This window comes from Folsomia candida, unplaced genomic scaffold (assembly GCF_002217175.1).
Source record: "Folsomia candida strain VU population unplaced genomic scaffold, ASM221717v1 Fcan01_Sc006, whole genome shotgun sequence".
In the NCBI taxonomy this organism is placed as follows: domain Eukaryota; kingdom Metazoa; phylum Arthropoda; class Collembola; order Entomobryomorpha; family Isotomidae; genus Folsomia; species Folsomia candida.
In genome coordinates this window covers 3,378,900-3,396,409 of record NW_019091198.1, presented here as the reverse complement: position 1 = coordinate 3,396,409, position 17,510 = coordinate 3,378,900, and the positions used below count along the sequence as shown (strand labels likewise).

Here is a 17,510-nt window from a genome sequence, read left to right as displayed (position 1 = left end):
AGTTGTCCGCTCCTTTCACCAAACAGGAATTTCGCATGACAACTTTTATCGTGTGATCATCGTGACAATGTTTTTTGTTCGATGTACGAATGTACCCAGTTGATTTGTACACGACTAGTTACAAGTTTTCCTCTATACTTGTGTTATTTTCAATTCTTAGTAAGAGGACAACATGTTCCCATACATTTTGTGAACAAAATCAATTTTTGGCCATGTAATAATTTGTATAATTCGACTCTACATAGAGTTAAATTGTGTGTGCAAATCAGAGAACATTTTTATCTGTTTAATCTTCATTGTATACTCCATTAATTCGCATTTGCTCTAATTACATAGAGCTATCTAGTTAGTTGAATGAATAGGACTGGGGTTGGTCTCTGAACAGCAAATAAATACATAAATAACAATGGTAACTAGTTAATTTGGAAGTTAGTATCATTGGATTTTTTCTGATCTTCTTAGACACAATGTAGCAGACGAGGAGCACAACATCGTTGAAAAGGATTCATTCGCTCTCTGTATTATTTGGTTTATTACACTCTTTTGTGAAACAGAGTGGATCCAAAACTATTCCTTAAAATTACATCCATTTAGCAGTGAGTGAATCGCCTTGTCATAGATTATTTTTTTTCGCTTTTTGTCCACACTTACAAAAAGATAGCATCATTAGTTTTAACTGAAGGTCAGAGAGGGCAATATACATTCCGTGCCCTATTTACTTGCTGACAATATACAAGAAACAGAACAAGTTGAATGCTAAATCAGCAAAAAAAATGGCGGCCTCGATTCAATTTTAGATCCAATTCAGATTCAGACATGCAGACGCAAATAAATTTCGTCGAGGAAGGAAGAACCCCCTTTGAACGTTCGAGTCTTTTTTGTCTGGTGAAAAATTGGGCTGAAAATGATACCGTGATTACCGACTTGAGTGGAGTGGACAATATTGACTCTGGCTTTGGGCTTCGACCCTTAAAATATGAGATGACCATCTTTTTTCACAGTTGAGTTCCTTTTAAGTCGTTTCGTGGATGGCGACGAGGGAGCGAGTGAACATCCATCCCGCCGCCGCCAACAGCATTCCCTTATTCCTAATGACAGAATGAATGAGTAGAGTGACCTCAATTAAGGAGAAAGATGACCACCCACTCTTTTCTCCTCATGGCAAAATGTGGAGAAAGTTTCCACTACTGCCAGAATTGAGTGGGAAAAACATTGGTGAGATGTAGTCAGCCAGTAACTTGTGGAAATCATCAAATGGACAACGCGGCTTTGTGGCTCAAATGAATCGTTAAGTATTTGATATTAAAAAGACCTCTTTATTTTCTCCTCCTTTTTTGTTAGTCAATGACTCGTATCTGCTCATTTATTTGGAAATATTCAATTTTGTATACGTATCAGCAGCCCAATGAAAATTACGATATTTATTTTTATCCTTTGAAAAAAGCGAGCAAAAGGAGTTGTGCATTAAAAGTGGCAACGACGATTCATATTTACATATTCCTATACAATGTTAAAAATGATTAGTGTTTCTGTAGCGTGATTCGACATGAGCAACACGTAATACACAGCAATACACATTTACCAAATATATTTTTTGATGCGTATGCAAGATTTCAAAACTGATGAGATTTCTACGAAACAGTTTCTGAGTTTCCATGTGCATCGCGATATTTCATTTCATAGTCATGCATGCATTTTTAACATTCATATTCTTGCCTTCTGATTGAGATTTATGCCTTGGTTATTCTCCACATCTCAACATACCACATTTTTTCCACAGAAAAAAATATACTGACAAGACAATCTCAAATATTATGCTGACAGGCTTATCTTACTGTTTTCTTTTAAGATTGCTCCACAAATTTCAGCATATTTACATATATAGTTTTTAGCAATAAAGTTAAACAACGCCTAATAGCTGAACAGGGTGCATTACATAATCAGAAAATTAGTTACCCTCAATAGAAGTTATGGTATCATCTAATAAGATGCAAATATATGTACATACATTCCTGCATCATTAGGGTAGGACTATTAGAAATTAGTCGGTACTAGGTTGGTGGAGGAGAAATAAAATGAACATTTTTATGTCGAGCGATATTACATACATAAGATTTAGACTACGACACTTAAAAATTAGGAGTAGATTTACTTAAACATTGCAGTATAATAAGTTATCTTGAGAATGAGTTTATAAACCCAAACCCACAATAAAAACATGGCCTTAGTTTTCCCATGACGTGCGCGACATTGTTATGACCACGTCAGCCTTGTCCTTATTAGACACACTTGGACACGGAGAAAGCGGCGAAGAAGAGGAATTTGTAAAGTAAAGTTGCATCCATCGCATACATAGTTTGGAACTGAGTAAAATTCATATTTATCTGACTACTGAAGAATTACTTCCAATTTATTACCTTCATATCACATCCAGCAAAGTTAACCTACAACCCACTTCCTCCATGGCTGCAAACTTTACAAGATAAGTGCCCTCCTTCCCTCGCATTATGACGTTACGTACATAGCGACGCGGCTGGCGTGGGCCTCATGCTGTTCTCGCCAGCGAGATGAACTTATGAAGATGTCTTCCGGCATGCCAATGGCAGCACATTACATTATGTTCCAACGCAACTACACCCACCAAACCGCTACACAATTTCAACATTGTCAGCTTTAGGCTCTCCACTCTTCAGCGTCATACACACCCATAACTCTGTGGCTGTGGACGCAGCGTCGTTGGTCGCAATGTTACGAGGGGAAAATTCATAAGCGGAAATTATTCTATCTCAAAATTTCTTCATTGTTATGAAGCCCTTGGAATGAGTCAACAGCTGTTAGCACCACCTTTGTCCGCTTATTTAGTAGAAAGAAAGTGTTCACGCGGATAATTGTTTGATGTTGATGCAAGATCACTTAATCTTACATAATGCACACCTCCAGCTTCTATAAACCTGCCCAATTACGAGCCCCCACTTTGACCAAGATTATCCAAGCATGAGTGACAAAGGTAAAGTGAACGTAATAAAACCTTAATTTATTCTGCATTCCGTACGGTCAGAGCCTTCTGGTTGTGTAACTGGATGGAGGTTAGGTTAGTAGGACCGACTCTTCTCGTTCATCACTTTTTCTTAATTTTGTTTGCATAAGGGGAATTTAGCAAATATAAATAAATAATTGTGTCGGGTGGTCGAGTTACATGCATTTTTGGGAAAGAAACAGAATCGGACAAACAGTGTGTGTGTTTGTGCTTGCTTTTGAGGAGGCAGGTAGAGCGGAATTTGGTGGTGGTGGTGCATGTGAGAAATGTTTTGGAAGTGATGCAAAACAGACACGAACTTTCACCTCCTGCTTCTCTCATCGCATCGCATTACACTTACACGGCCGCCCTGGTCGTTGCTGCTGTCCTGATCCTCCTCACTTTGCTTATGGGTTTTCTCCAATCCCTTTATAATGATGGGGATACCGGGGAATCAGTGTGGCAGGCTCACAGCCCTCTGCTGTTTTTTCCTACTTGAGATATACTCCCAAATACCGCAGGATACCACAAATAAGCTACTGTAAATTTCCTCAAACCTCAAGAATTGCATTACTTTATAACATAATACCAACTCCACAACCAACAAGATGCAAGCGAGGAGGCTAATGGCTAAAACGGAGGGAAAGCAATACACCACCAACAACAACGCTTATCGTCACGGATGATGCTTTTCCCTAACTAGTGAAATAGTGGTGGTGTGTGGTGGTGAAAGCTGCACAAGAGGAAATCGAGAGAGAGAGTTGTTGGATTGGGGATGGAAAATAAAAAAAATCTTGGGCTTCTTTCTCTCTACATATCTCCATAACCTGCTTGTTTGCTTGCCTGCTTCCTTTGCTTGGTCTGCGCCATATCACATTTTCCATCCGCATCAACATCAACAACAACCAACAGACGCAAATTGCTCCACTTTTTGCACATTTGTTTCACCAAGCAAACTTCCTTTCGATGGGTTGGATTTGATGTGATAGCTGATGACGGGGGAGGACTCAGCCAGCCAATCACCACCACCACACAACAATTTCCTTACGTAATAACAAAAACCTTGGATGAATTTATTTACGTCACGTCAAAATATTTGCTAAGATCTCGTTTCTTCCATCCTTCAGCAGCTCGTTTGAAAACCTCTCTTTCAGTAATTTATCCAGCCTTGGGCCATCTTCGCAGGAGGAGAAAGTTTTTGAAACCAATTTGCACACACTGAAACTGAAACTTGTATTCATTTCGTGATAATTGAATCTTTTATTTTTAATCCATTCCACTTTCTTACATTCATATTCTTGTGCTCAATAACTGGAAGAAAGTAATGGCTGCGCATACATTTATGTATTTAAAAGCTGCTCTTGTAAGGAGTAATTTTCACATGTTGAGCCGAGATAGACGTACATTTTGTTGACCATGCAAACATGATCTACATACCCACCCACCCCAGCTCGTCCGTCGGCCAGTGTGCACTGACTTTCTCCAGCTTCCAGATGAATGTTGGAAGCTGTTGTGCTCACCCTATTGAGTTTTATTTGGCAGTTTGTTCCTCCTTTGGCGTTTGCTGCTGTGTATGTCACCAAGGTCGTCTCATCGTTGTCGTCGCAGATTCAATGGGCCACATCAAGCAAAAGTTATTGTTACTGCTGGAGGAAACTAAATAAACTTGCGTATTATACATGACTCTCTGCCCGGGGGAGGAAAGGCAGGGAAATCATCGTGGGTGGAGAACCAGGCCTGGAAGTTTCGGAAATCTGCAAAACTAGTAATCTGCTGAACACTGGCTGCTGGTCAATTTATTGGCGCAATATGTGCTCCCCGTAATAAGTTGGATGGAACATGTAAATACTCTTGGATCAACACAAGAGTTTTGCTGCTACAAATTGGATTTGCTTTGATTCTCCTGATTGATTTTTCATTCGATGGGAACTTGCGTTGAAATTTTGTACATTAATCAAAATTTTAATATAGGGAATCACTAGGAGAGCTTCACTTTGCTAAATTTTCCTGCTTTCTCTTTCTCTCTCTCTGCAGAAGTATTCTCTCCACTCGTCGTCCTTGCCATTTAGCATTTTGAGTGAAAATACCATGAAATGTATAGAAATAGGAACCCACCGGCCCGCACAACCTATTGTCCGTCTGTTTTCATTCCAGTTCACTTTGAACTTGTTGACCTTTTTCACTAACTAACTAACGAACTATGTACCATTTCATGGACCATTTAACATCGAAAAATTATAAAACTGAAAATATACATGAAAACGAGAGAGAGAAGAAGAGAATAGTGAAAGTTCACCATATATCACACAATAGAGAAAAGAACGTATATAATACATATTTGTAATTATTTGCGCCGTTCATTTTTGCTGCGAGCTATCTACCACATGAAGTGAGATTAGAATAATGTGGTGAAATATCCACCACGGAGAGAAAGGTTATGTAATGCAGATCGTCTCCACTCCCCTCAAACTGGATTTGAAACGGTGGAGTTGGAAATCTTCCTAGTCTTCCTGCCACCAGGACCACATTGCAACCTCAACCGCAACACCGCGTCGTCTAGCGCCATGCTCACTTTCTTCGTACATGGACGAGCGGTTTCATCGCTTTCTCTGCTATTATACCTGCATCAAAAAGTGGAAACAAAGTGAGTGAGTGAGTGAGTGAGTTGGAGGGAGGGATGAATGAATGAATTGAGACCCGAGAGTGTAAATTGAGTTTGTGGACATGAGACGAAAAAAGGTGATGTCATTAACTTAATGTAATGTGATATATAATGTGAAATTGTGAAGTGATCCGAGTGGTGCGAGCAGAGGCTGGTAGATTTCCAAGTGGCATTTCTTTACTCCTTTGGGACCATCCGTCCAAGCCCAATTGAAAGTTGGCTGGTTCGTATGGTCGCTAGAGCTCTACTGCCGATGCTGCTGCGGAGAAAGTGTAGTCAAAAGAGTAGAAGAGTTGGTTGGTAGATAATGCTCGTGCTAAAATTTAATGCGATGTGATGGTATGGTAATTGCGAGGAGGGGAGAGCTCCACAGAGATTTTTGGGGAAAAGGTTGTGAAAATTAGGAACAATTGTGCTTGTCCACTTTATAAATTAAATATAAACTTTCTCCCAGTCACCTTAACCACAGGTGACATTCAACAACACTTAACAATTAGGGTGGAACAGGCATTGAAACCTTATTGAACAGTAATTTGTTTGTGTGTAAACGTACTTTTACGTGTGAATGACTAGCTCGGGTATATGGACAAAGATCATATAATAACTGAAGCACCCTTCAACTTTCCCCGTGACAAACTAACCGACCACGATGCCGTGTAATGACTCCAGTCATATTGGAACAATGGTGTGAGTTGGTCGTTAAGTGGGAGTGATGGAAGTCGTCCGATAGCACTCCGGGGATGAGTTTGGTGGACGTATGGGTAATACCTGAGAAGAAAAAGAATTGCTTAATGACATGATTCATTTCACACAAAGTTTCACTCCAACTTGGATTGACTTGTGAAGAAATGGCTCAAATTCGGAAAATGTCATAAAATGTCACCAAGGAGGGTATACCATGAGAGACCACTGATACGTTTTGGAGCTAGGTCCAATCAGACCGGAAACTGACCCGTATCATTTTACCAGAATGTGTCACGTTTCATGTCACCAACCAATAAGCGAAAATCATATATCATCCTCTCAAAACGAGGGGCTTCTTTATAAAATAAAGTAAAAAGTGCTTCAAAAATCGGTCTTTACTCCTTCGTATCATTGTCTACTAGTCAATAATAAAATGCTTATTATCGACTAGTGGACACTGATACGAAGGACTAAAGGTCTAAATCTCGTTAAATTTTGTATCTCCTTGTTTTTGTCCATAGGAAAATACACTCTGACATGTAAAACTGTACACAATATTAATAATGTTATGAGTTAGTTTCGACAAATTTCAACAAATTTCTTTCGAGTAGGTGTCTCACAACATGGATAAATTAGGCACTCCTCCAAAGAAAGCGAGACCTTTTCTAGAATGCAAAGTGGATTTTGTACCAGGAATACGCAATGTCTCCTCAGTATTCATATGAAAACACGACATCAAATAGTGCTGCTGTTTGCGAATGTTGCCATCCATCCTCCTTGTTGCCCTTAGTACGTATCAATTTAATGTTACATAAAACCATGCTCACGACAAGACAAACCAACGTCTTCGAAGAGAGACGACTACTCGTTTCAATTTCCTGGATGACTACGCACAGCGTTATTCAAGAACATATCCTTCAGATTATTGTGAGACTTTTGAAGCATCACATGCCTGATTTGACGTCGACTTCTTAAGAGAATGCAGTACGAGTAATGAGTTATTTATTATTCGATGATTTTTCGAGTCCTTGGTTCAAATCCTTCTCCACAATAGAGCGAGTGATACGCACGCATTACGTATCTATAAATAAGACAACGAGATTCTCAAGTTTTCATAACCAGATTTTTGAACGATAGTAAAATATTTCAACTGCTGAGTCATAGCAATGCGACCATAATGTAATCTCAACAACCGTATTCCTCCTTCTTCCTTGAGCGGACGGGCAGAGCAAAATTGGATTCAGTGAAATGGATCCCTTTGAGTAGTTTTAGTGATTCGTTTCAACTCAGTGGTTGGAAAGTAGAGTGGATTTCATCCTTTTTCTTGTCCTTCTCCTTCAACTACTCGTCTGCAACCACTATAAACAGGTAAACAATCTGCACTAAATGAATCCATAACTTCCCCTTTGAGACAACTTCTTTTGAACTTTCTGCCCCCACAAAGCACTGCGAGGACGGTTGACGGTTTCTTACGCAGATAAAACTGGGTGGATACAGCAAATTTCAAATGTTATTAATCTCGTATTTCTGTGAGACAATCACCCGGATACTGATAATACTCGGATATGTGTGACCTGAGAGAGCTATTTCACAATTGATTCCTTATTCATAAACCTTATCAATAACTTCGGGCAAAGTATACATAAATATATCTTGATATAAGAAATAAGTCGGGTAGGTGACAAACAAACTCCTGTAAAAGAGTCACATTTCGCATCGACAAATAAATTCATAAGTTGGCAGAAAAGGATCAATCGGGCAATCTAAAGTGTTAAGTAGTTTGCTAAAACTAAAAACTAATGGAACAGTAAGCCTGACAACTTTTGATGGTATAAACTTTGGATTTCTTCACATTAACACTTTCAATCAACTTCAAGTTTATTGCTCTCCAGCAATTTTACAACATCGCCAGTGACTTCTTCTTCTGGGAAGCAAGAAATTTCAAATACGTGTGTCTATCTGTCTGGCTATTCGCGAGGGTCTTTGTCAAACCGACTTTCCATTTCATTGGTCTATTTTGACGTTTCTGGCAGTTCTTTATTTTTTCTTCTGCCACAAATAAAGATTGACGGGTTCATAGGAAACTTCTCTTCTCGTGTCAATACGTACTTGGTGGTAGTGCTTAAATTGCTGTATTTTTGCTTTCTCTGTTAGGTTAAGGTCGTGAATTTTTAAACCCGATTTCCTTTGACTGGCAGTCTTAAAGAAATATTGCCGAGTGGGATGGATGGATGGAACAATTCTGTGAATGAATTCACATCTTTATGAAATATGATGGATCAGCGATGGATAAATCATAGTCTCACTTGTGCACATTATATGCTTGTCGAGGATGTGTTTAACATAGTGAAAGCACTATTACGGTTGTTCATTTGAGCTATATTGGTATAATTTAGGCATGATTTCCTTCATCTTCTCCTTCTTCTTCTGGGTTATTAAAATACGCCCCTTCTCATCCCATATGGATAAATTTATCAGAGAGTCAGCCTTCATCAGCGTCTATGTCTTCTGCCCCATCGCTTTTTGTTTGTGTTCTCTCTCAATGTCAACAAATGAAACAAAAGGTTGCTTAAGGAGAAGACGGGAGTGAAAGCGAGTTGATTACTTGGCCTTCATAAGAAAGCACATCTTCAATCTTCAGTAATAACATTAGGCGAGGGGCGTCCACTACCAACAACACTAAATTCCAAATACCAAACTAAATGCGCACGATGTAAGATGCGCACTATTAATAAGTGCATAAATTCAAGAACAAGTATTTTCGACACAACAAATTACACAGAGTTGAGTTTATCTTCACAATCGAAATATGAGGAAATTTGGACATATTGTAAAATCTTACATCAAATTTCCTTGCCTTGAACTTAATCAGAATTTCTCAGCATTTCTAATCTCATCCCATTCTGCACAAATAGTTCTTTACAAGTTAATTATTTTCCGAGAAAGCTTACACTAATTACATGTTTGGAGAAAGTTGGGAAAGTACTGGTATCCATGAACATAGTCGCTTCCATCTACTCTGCCTCTTCATGATCGTGATCTAATAATACACCAGATTTTTATTACAAGGAGTTAAATGCTACGTGCACTCTCCATATACGTGATACCGCGGATTGACGAAGTATTTATGAAGAAGGGAGAATGGACGGACTCTTATATATTTATTAACCCTTTTATGGGAATGTCTTGTCTGTCCGTATCCACGATCATTTTCAAACAAATTCGAATTCCGACATGCGGTCTTCACTACGAGTTTCTAATTTTTGGGGAGGAGTTAGGTTCCAAGTTGGACATTTTAGGGCACACCCAGTCGTTGCTATAGGGTCATGGAATTTTGAAAATTATTTGTACTTTTCGAATATGCTATTTGTGAGTGCTCTACAATCAATGGGACAATTTCGACCTCAAGGGGTGGGTCCATGACTCCTCACGCTCACAATAGGATTATATGAGATTTTATGAAAATTTGAGACAATGGTAGGAATGGATAGAGAAGAGGACAGAGGCAAGTTTTCAGGGGGTGTGGTCACAGCCCCGCTAGAGGGAAAGTGAGATTTTTATAGAAAATGGTCGGGAACGATGGATGGGTTTCACCCTTTCGCTACATTTCGTTTGCGACGGTTTATTAGGGTTCAGTAATGTCATGCCTTTCTCTAGCCGTTCATTTCCCTCATCGCCATTATTCCATGTTATTGATGTTGATTAACAAAAAGTGGAAAGAGGATCAGACACTTTGCAGCTTCCTGGCGTCTGTCGAACTGAGGATGAGTGAGTGGGAGGCATGCATGTGGAATCAATAAATCCTTCAGTTCAAATAGCTGGTCATATCTTTGCCAAATTATGCACTACTGATCAGCAAGAAATAATGTAAACTACTTACACCTATAAAATTGTAATTTTTTAACATGAAATCATTTTCACTTCATCAAGGAAGTTTTCAAGAGCGAGTATTGTGAGTTACAATACCACCACACGCATTTTGGCTGCTAGAAGAATCCTCGGTGGCAAATAGTTTCTCCTTTCTCAAAAGAGAAGTCTCCCTTCACTCGGTTTTTGAATGGTGAAAGAAGCAGGAGGGAACTGAATTAAGGAACTTGAGTACGACTTGGCTGGTGGTGTTTTCGTTTTCTTGGTCTTCTTCTTGTGGGTAGAACCCATCTTCTTTCATGGCTTTCTCTCTCCTCTCCTGTTCCACTCCAACAGACCAGTGAAGATTGCTAGATAACAAGATCAGGAAGACATTATAATGGAGGAGTGAGTGCCGTGTCGCGTGTTCTCATCACGGACTCTCGAACCATTCTCCTTACCCTTCGTCGAATTTAGATTCACTGGATCATCACATCCACCAGAAATATCAATGGATCAGATTTATTGTCAACTCGTAAAGTCCTATGCTTCCAACAGAGTAGCTCCGACTTTGTGAGATGCTCGCAAGAATAACAAACTCGCAAAGGAATCAAATTTCGTAATATATTTTATCTGCCGATTGAAATAATTTTGTCAGATTTTTTATACTGTATTTTGATATTTTATTAAAATGTCCTCCTTTATTTCGTGGTGGATCATGACAATGAAAATGCGGCAGTAAAGTTGCGTTGCACCAGTTTATGTCTGGTGGAAACATGTCGCGATATTACAAACGTAAAATTTTGCACGAGCAGTGAATGGCGTTTTGATTGTTCCTTCCACCATGCAGTTTATTCCACAATGAATGTGCTATTGTATTCCCAGGCTGGACTTAATCTCACAATCTCACCGGATCAGATGAGCCTCACTCCGCAGATTGCATTCCAACCAACCAACTCGTCATAATAGCGTTCACTAACTTTTGTTTCGTAATGTGATTGCGCTCTTGCTAATAATAATTCGAATGTGAATCTCCTCATCTAACCGCTCCGGAAATGTCAACATTTTGTGCTTTGTTCCCTCTGCTAAAAGCAAGTTTGAAGTGTTTCTATCACTTTTTGAGTTCATTTGGTTGGTTGTGTGACTGAAAGCTTTATCCCAATGGGAACATTTGTTGGCGTTACGGGATTTTCGCTCTGCTGAAAATAATAACGTGAAATGGCAATATATATCTGCGGAATAGGTGAATGAACAATGAGGAGTGTTCTGAATGGGGAAACAATGAGAGCAGATTAGAGACGTAAATACGCAAATGCTACGAATTTTGTCTGGTATCTTTATTGTCTCCTCAATAAATCAGTGACATAATTCATTAGTATATACATGCATGTGTGTATGTCCATATGTGCGTATGAAGAACTTGCCATATAATCAACTTGATGAAATTCAAGAGCATAGTTATAAATCTGTCGTCATTTATAAAACTGATCTGTAGGTTATGATTAAATTATTATGTTTGGCTATGAAATTGATTATTAAATCAATCGATTTTTAAATATGATCTTTGGACGCTAGATTGATTTCAATTTGGATTTGGACACAGCCAAAGATAAAATGCAGGGCGGTGGCGAACCTAAACAGCGCAATAGGATCAATTTATATTAAATCAATTTGAAACTGATTACTGGACAAAATTAGTAAACTTTATAAAATTCTGGAATATGTATATACATCCTGTGTGGAAAAAAATCTGAATTTTTTGCTGAATCAAATGTTAGCAAGTTCAAGTCACAACAAATAATAATTAATATAAGTCTAGAATATATAGAATTAATATAAGTCGCTACATAGTTAGCAATGCACAAAACTTCCCCAATACAGGATACATTTTCTAATCAATTCAATAATTTACAAATCCTACTTCATACGTTAACGCAGATGATTACTTTTTGTTTCTAGGGTACGGGAACACCGCTCCGCGAACGGCATGGGGAAAAATTCTGACCATGTTTTACGCCGTGATTGGAGTGCCCTTGATGCTTCTCTGGCTCTCAAATATTGGCACCTTGATGGCAAACACGTTTAAATTCGCTTACTCTCACGCTTGTTGTATCTCTTCAAACCCCTCCAGCAGCTCCAGGTCCGTCCAGACTAAACGCACGCCTTCGTCCAAAACAGAGCCCTCGTCCATTCAAGTCAAGTACTCAGTTTCCGCCATGACCTGTGAAACCCAGGTTGTTCAAGCCCAGCAGAACATGCACCAAAGAGCGTTGAATAGGCGCGAGCAACGTGCTAAACTTAGAAGTCTAGACCCTTCTGCAAAGCAGGTATTTACAACTTGTGCAAAAATTTCTTGTTCTTTTTTGGAAATAAATACCCCGTCAAAGTCTGCTTACCCAGTATTTGTATCGTGTTATCATTGCACAGGTTTTGATGGAATGTGCCGAATATAACGTGAACATGGACCAGGATGAGCGCAGTCGTAGGATCCTGCACCAACTTCACAGCGACAGCGGCGGCAATGGGGGCGAGATGCTGAACATTAGTGGGATGGATGAGGAGTCAAGTGACGAAGTTGAGAGTGTGATTGATATGCGAGGTGTGACTCGTGGAGGCGACCAGAGTGACCTGAGGGGGCTGAATGGCGGACGGGGGGGAAGCGTGATGGAGATAAGTGTCAACTCCAATGGGATGGAAGGGACACCGTCAAGAATTCCGCTCCTCCATCACAAAGGCGGTGGGGTTGGGGGCATCGAGAGCGGGCCGGACCTCGTGGAGGTGGACGAGTACCATTGCGGTGGTGGTGGAAGTGGGAGTGACGGGTCAGCGAGTCCCTCACTGAACAAGTACCACCTACCTCGGACTGAGCAAAGGGTCCCCGTCTCCCTCGTCCTCACCTTCGTCGTTCTCTACATAATGGGAGGTGCGGCTGTCTTCAGCGTGTGGGAGAAATGGGGGTTCCTGGACAGCGCTTACTTTTGTTTCATTACGCTCTCAACCATCGGACTTGGTAAGGAAGTCGTTCAAACTTATTAATTGCAGACATTAGCCTAACGTTGCTTTAAAACATGCACGTTAAAGTGTTCTCCACTCAATACTTATTTGCAGTCTGTACATATCTCTTAATTGAGCTATTTCTTTGTCAAGGGTGTAATAATCCCTGAACGTAAAGTGCTTGAGTAGGCAATGTGCTGCGAGGAGATAGTGCTGCGAAAAGGGGAACTCATTCCTCTTTGACCAGTGTGTAGTTTAAGCAGTTGAGAATGACATTTTAAGGAGCAGACTTATTGGTGGAGTTTACTGGGAAAGTATTATCGGTGCATAGGCTGGTGAAATGTGGGGAAAGCTGGAACAAGGGGCAGTGTTGATTTGATTAAATAATTTGGCTGAATGTGGTCTTTCTTAGGTGACTATGTTCCGGGCGTTTCTTTCGGCTCTGCGGGAACCAAGGAAGGGCAGGCTCAGCTAATTGTTTGCTGCTTGTACTTGGTCCTTGGTTTAGCCATCATCGCCATGAGCTTCAATCTGGTCCAAGAGGAGGTTGCAGCCAAGGTGAAAGACATCGCGAGGCACATCGGGATAATTAAAGACAATCCAGAACACTGACGCTACCAAGAACCACAACGTCAGGTCGGCATTTCCATACGCCAAGAACAAGAAGAAGGCAAAGGAATTGTTGTGGTGGGATCCGGTCATCCAACCCTCGTCTCCATCGTCAATCCATCCGATTATGCCAACATGACGATGATTTCGCTCAAGAGCCCAAAGAGCAAAGCAATTTCCCTTGTCGGTTATACTCTCAATTAATAAATGCTCCTTCTTTATTCAATTTTAAAAGCACTTTTAAACTATAATCATCTCGAAACTCCTCTCTTTAATCATCATCTCCGTGCTATAATAGGATTAGAGCTACCTATTTATAGTGAAATACATACGCATGCAGTACATGTTTTCATTATAAATATGAAATAGGCGGCTTTTGGAGTAGAGATTTCGCCTAGATAATTGTTGCATCAGATTTTTGAAGTAAATTACTGGTTAATACTGTTCATCGTGAAAAGCAATTTCGTGAACCGTGGACATAAGTAAGTAGCAAACCTCGTCATTAGCATTCTTGTGTTAAAGTCTCCTGAGATCTGATTTGATGGTGGGTCTAGATCTTGACGTCGTGTAGAAGGAGTGAACTGCTGTGCAACTGCGATATTATTGTTTAACATTTCAATCCCGATCGTTTCCTGGTCTTGTGGCACTTTCTGCTTTCTCCAAAAGTTTGTTTTGACTTTGCTTCTCCGAGACGCAACTACACTCCGTATTTTATTGAGGGCAATTACATTTAGTAATTTGCAAATCGCAAATACACGTTCATATATAATTCTTCTGCGGTCACTTTGTATAATCTTAATGTATTCATTGTGCATGCTGGAGGAAAAGCCGCAATTACGCCGTGATCTGGTCACGCAAATACGGTGGTGACGCTAAGAGTAAGATAAAATCTATACAAATTGTGAGTTGTTTCCAAACTGATATTAATCTCTGACAAAGTATTTATTCCCCATTTAATATTTTCAGTATTACGAACATTCAGTGTTTGTCATTGCCCAGCAAAAGTGTGGTGAAGCAGGATGCACGTGTGTGCATACATAAGTGTAAAATTCGATAATAAGTGGGATACATATTCTTGACTCGGTACCCGTTCTAGTCTGTGTATGTACAATAAAACTCGCTGTTATCATTATTCCGTATTATTCCGACTGATTCAGAATCGAATTTCTTGCAACATTCCAACCGACACACCCAAGTATTCAGGATACTCGTAGGTGCATAATAATTCTGCAATCTCCTCTATTTACACAGTACTTACAGTGTCGGACAGATGTCTACGTCCACATAGTCGCGTCAATTTCATTTTCAAATTGTCACTGAACTACTGAACCAATTTTCATCATTGATATATCAAATTCTCACAAATTTAACGTAATTTCATAAAACATATGAGTTATTTCTGAAAATTCTGGGAAAACTGAGAATCATAGTGCAGAGCGAGAGAGGATGAAATTTGAGCGGACAAAAGTCTACGTCAACTTCACTTTAATTGTCAACAACAAAAATCTCTCCAATTTATAAAATCAGGTAACTTAATAAATCTATCAATAACATATGCCGCATTAATTTTTAAATAATTTTCTTCCAGAAAAATATGATGGCGTCGACACGCAAGGAAATTCCTATCGCTATTCGAGATCTTGTCATTCAGGACTGGAAGGGTGGACAAAAAGGGGGGCTGTCGCAGAGACAAATAGGGACCAAGTATAAATTAGCAAGGACAACCATCCAGACAATCATTAAGAACTTTAGAGCTAATGGTTCAGTCCAAAACAAGGTCAGAAGTGGTCGAAAACCGATTTTGGCTCACCGAGAAGTACGCCACGTGCTCAACAAAGTCAACGTTACACCCTCACTTAGTGCTCCAAAGCTATCTACCGAGATCAAGGAGATGTTCGGCAAACAGGTTAGTCCTATGACCATCCAAAGAACACTGAATAAGGGAAATTTGAAATCCCACAGAGCAGTCCGGAAGCCTCTTATTGTACCGAGGAATGCAACCAAACGAGTGAAGTTTGCCAGAGACCACATTTCCAAGCCACAAACATTCTGGGACATATTTTATGGACTGACGAGTCAAAGTTCAATGTCTTTGGGTCAGATGGGCGTCGTAGAGTGTGGAGATATCCAAAAGAAGCTTTGAATCCAAAAAATCTCAACCCCACAGTTAAGCACGGCGGCGGGTCGGTAATGGTGTGGGGATGCATGGCTTCAAGTGGGGCAGGAAAAATGGAATTTGTTGACGGAATTATGGACCAATACAAGTACCAGGGAATACTTGACCGTAATATCCAGGAATCTGTTCGAAAACTTGGACTTGGACGACGATTTGCCTTCCAACAAGACAACGATCCGAAACACTCTGCCACGTCCACCATGGAATACTTCAAGAAAAAAAAATTCCGAAGCTAGAATGGCCTCCCCAATCTCCAGACTTGAATCCCATTGAGCATCTGTGGGACCACATTGAAAGAGAAATAAGAAAAAAATCTTTTTCAGGAATTCCGGGCCTAAAATCCAGAATTCGTGAAGTTTGGGAAACCATTTCTGAAGATGTGACCAAGAATTTGGTAAACTCTATGACTCGACGCCTTGAAGCCGTCCTTAAAGCGAACGGAGGCCCAACCAAATATTAAAAATTAATTGTTATAACATTCCTTATAAATTACAGTTTTTTTTGTATGTTTTCTCTGACTGGACGTTGATTTTTGTCCATCCAATTGTTTTCATTTTGAATTAAAATACATCTCTGGCCTAAAATAAATTTTTTAGCGGAAAACTAATAATGTGCTATGAAATTACGTTAAATTTGTGAGAATTTGATATATCAATGATGAAAATTGGTTCAGTAGTTCAGTGACAATTTGAAAATGAAATTGACGCGACTATGTGGACGTAGACATCTGTCCGACACTGTATAAATTTACGATATTTACAGAGCTTCATTTGTGGTGACGACGAGAGAAATAAAACTTCTTAGCTAATAAGAGGTACATGACTTAATTTGCTTTTATTCGAATATGGGTAACTTATTAGAAAGGCAATACAAATGTTCCAAAAAATTTGCTTTTCTACGCATTATCAATACGTCAATGAAGTTAATTAGACAAAGTACTAATTTTGATTCGTCATAATAACTCTAATAAAATAAGAATTAGTTTTATTGGAAGTTGGTAACGGTGCTTTGGATATTAAAAAAGCAAATAAAGGTTGGATTTGAGATGGTAGAAATTAGTTGATAAGTTAAATGCATAACATTACTAATAAACTTTAATTATGCAAATATTTTGATGTTATAAAACGTTGCAAACTAAATATAACAATAAGTAATTACGGTACGATACATTGTGCGGTTAGACAAGTACATGAAATGAGTTACAACATAACAATATACATAAATATTCAAATCATAAAACAATAATATAATTTTGTAATAAATAAATGAGAAAATAAATATGCACAATGAGACGACAGCTCTGTTTGCACTTTCTTTCACGTTGTCATCTAATCAAAAAGTTCGCATGACGCGTCCTGCGTCATTAGATATTCGGGAACAACTCAGTTCCTCTCCATCCACTACTTTCACAATTGTCATTACAAGCTCATAAAATTAACGTGGGCACAATTAGATGCCTGGCAATTAAGCCGAGTCACCACCGCAGAATCATCCCCCTATGTTTCATTTGCCAAGAAAAATCT

The 17,510-nt window shown here is 39.4% G+C and overlaps 1 protein-coding gene across 1 annotated transcript in view; it reads left to right on the top strand.

Annotated features, from left to right (window-relative positions):
• Positions 1 to 17,282, top strand: part of LOC118436088 (potassium channel subfamily K member 18-like) — a 33,646-nt gene extending 16,364 nt beyond the window's left edge. The window contains exons 3-6 of the mRNA XM_035853248.1: positions 12,168 to 12,535; positions 12,636 to 13,218; positions 13,615 to 15,061; positions 16,750 to 17,282. Of these exons, the coding sequence (XP_035709141.1) occupies positions 12,168 to 12,535; positions 12,636 to 13,218; positions 13,615 to 13,814 (1,151 nt within the window). The 3' untranslated portion in view covers positions 13,815 to 15,061; positions 16,750 to 17,282. The remainder of the gene's footprint in view (positions 1 to 12,167; positions 12,536 to 12,635; positions 13,219 to 13,614; positions 15,062 to 16,749) is intronic.
• The last annotated feature ends 228 nt before the right edge of the window (positions 17,283 to 17,510 follow it).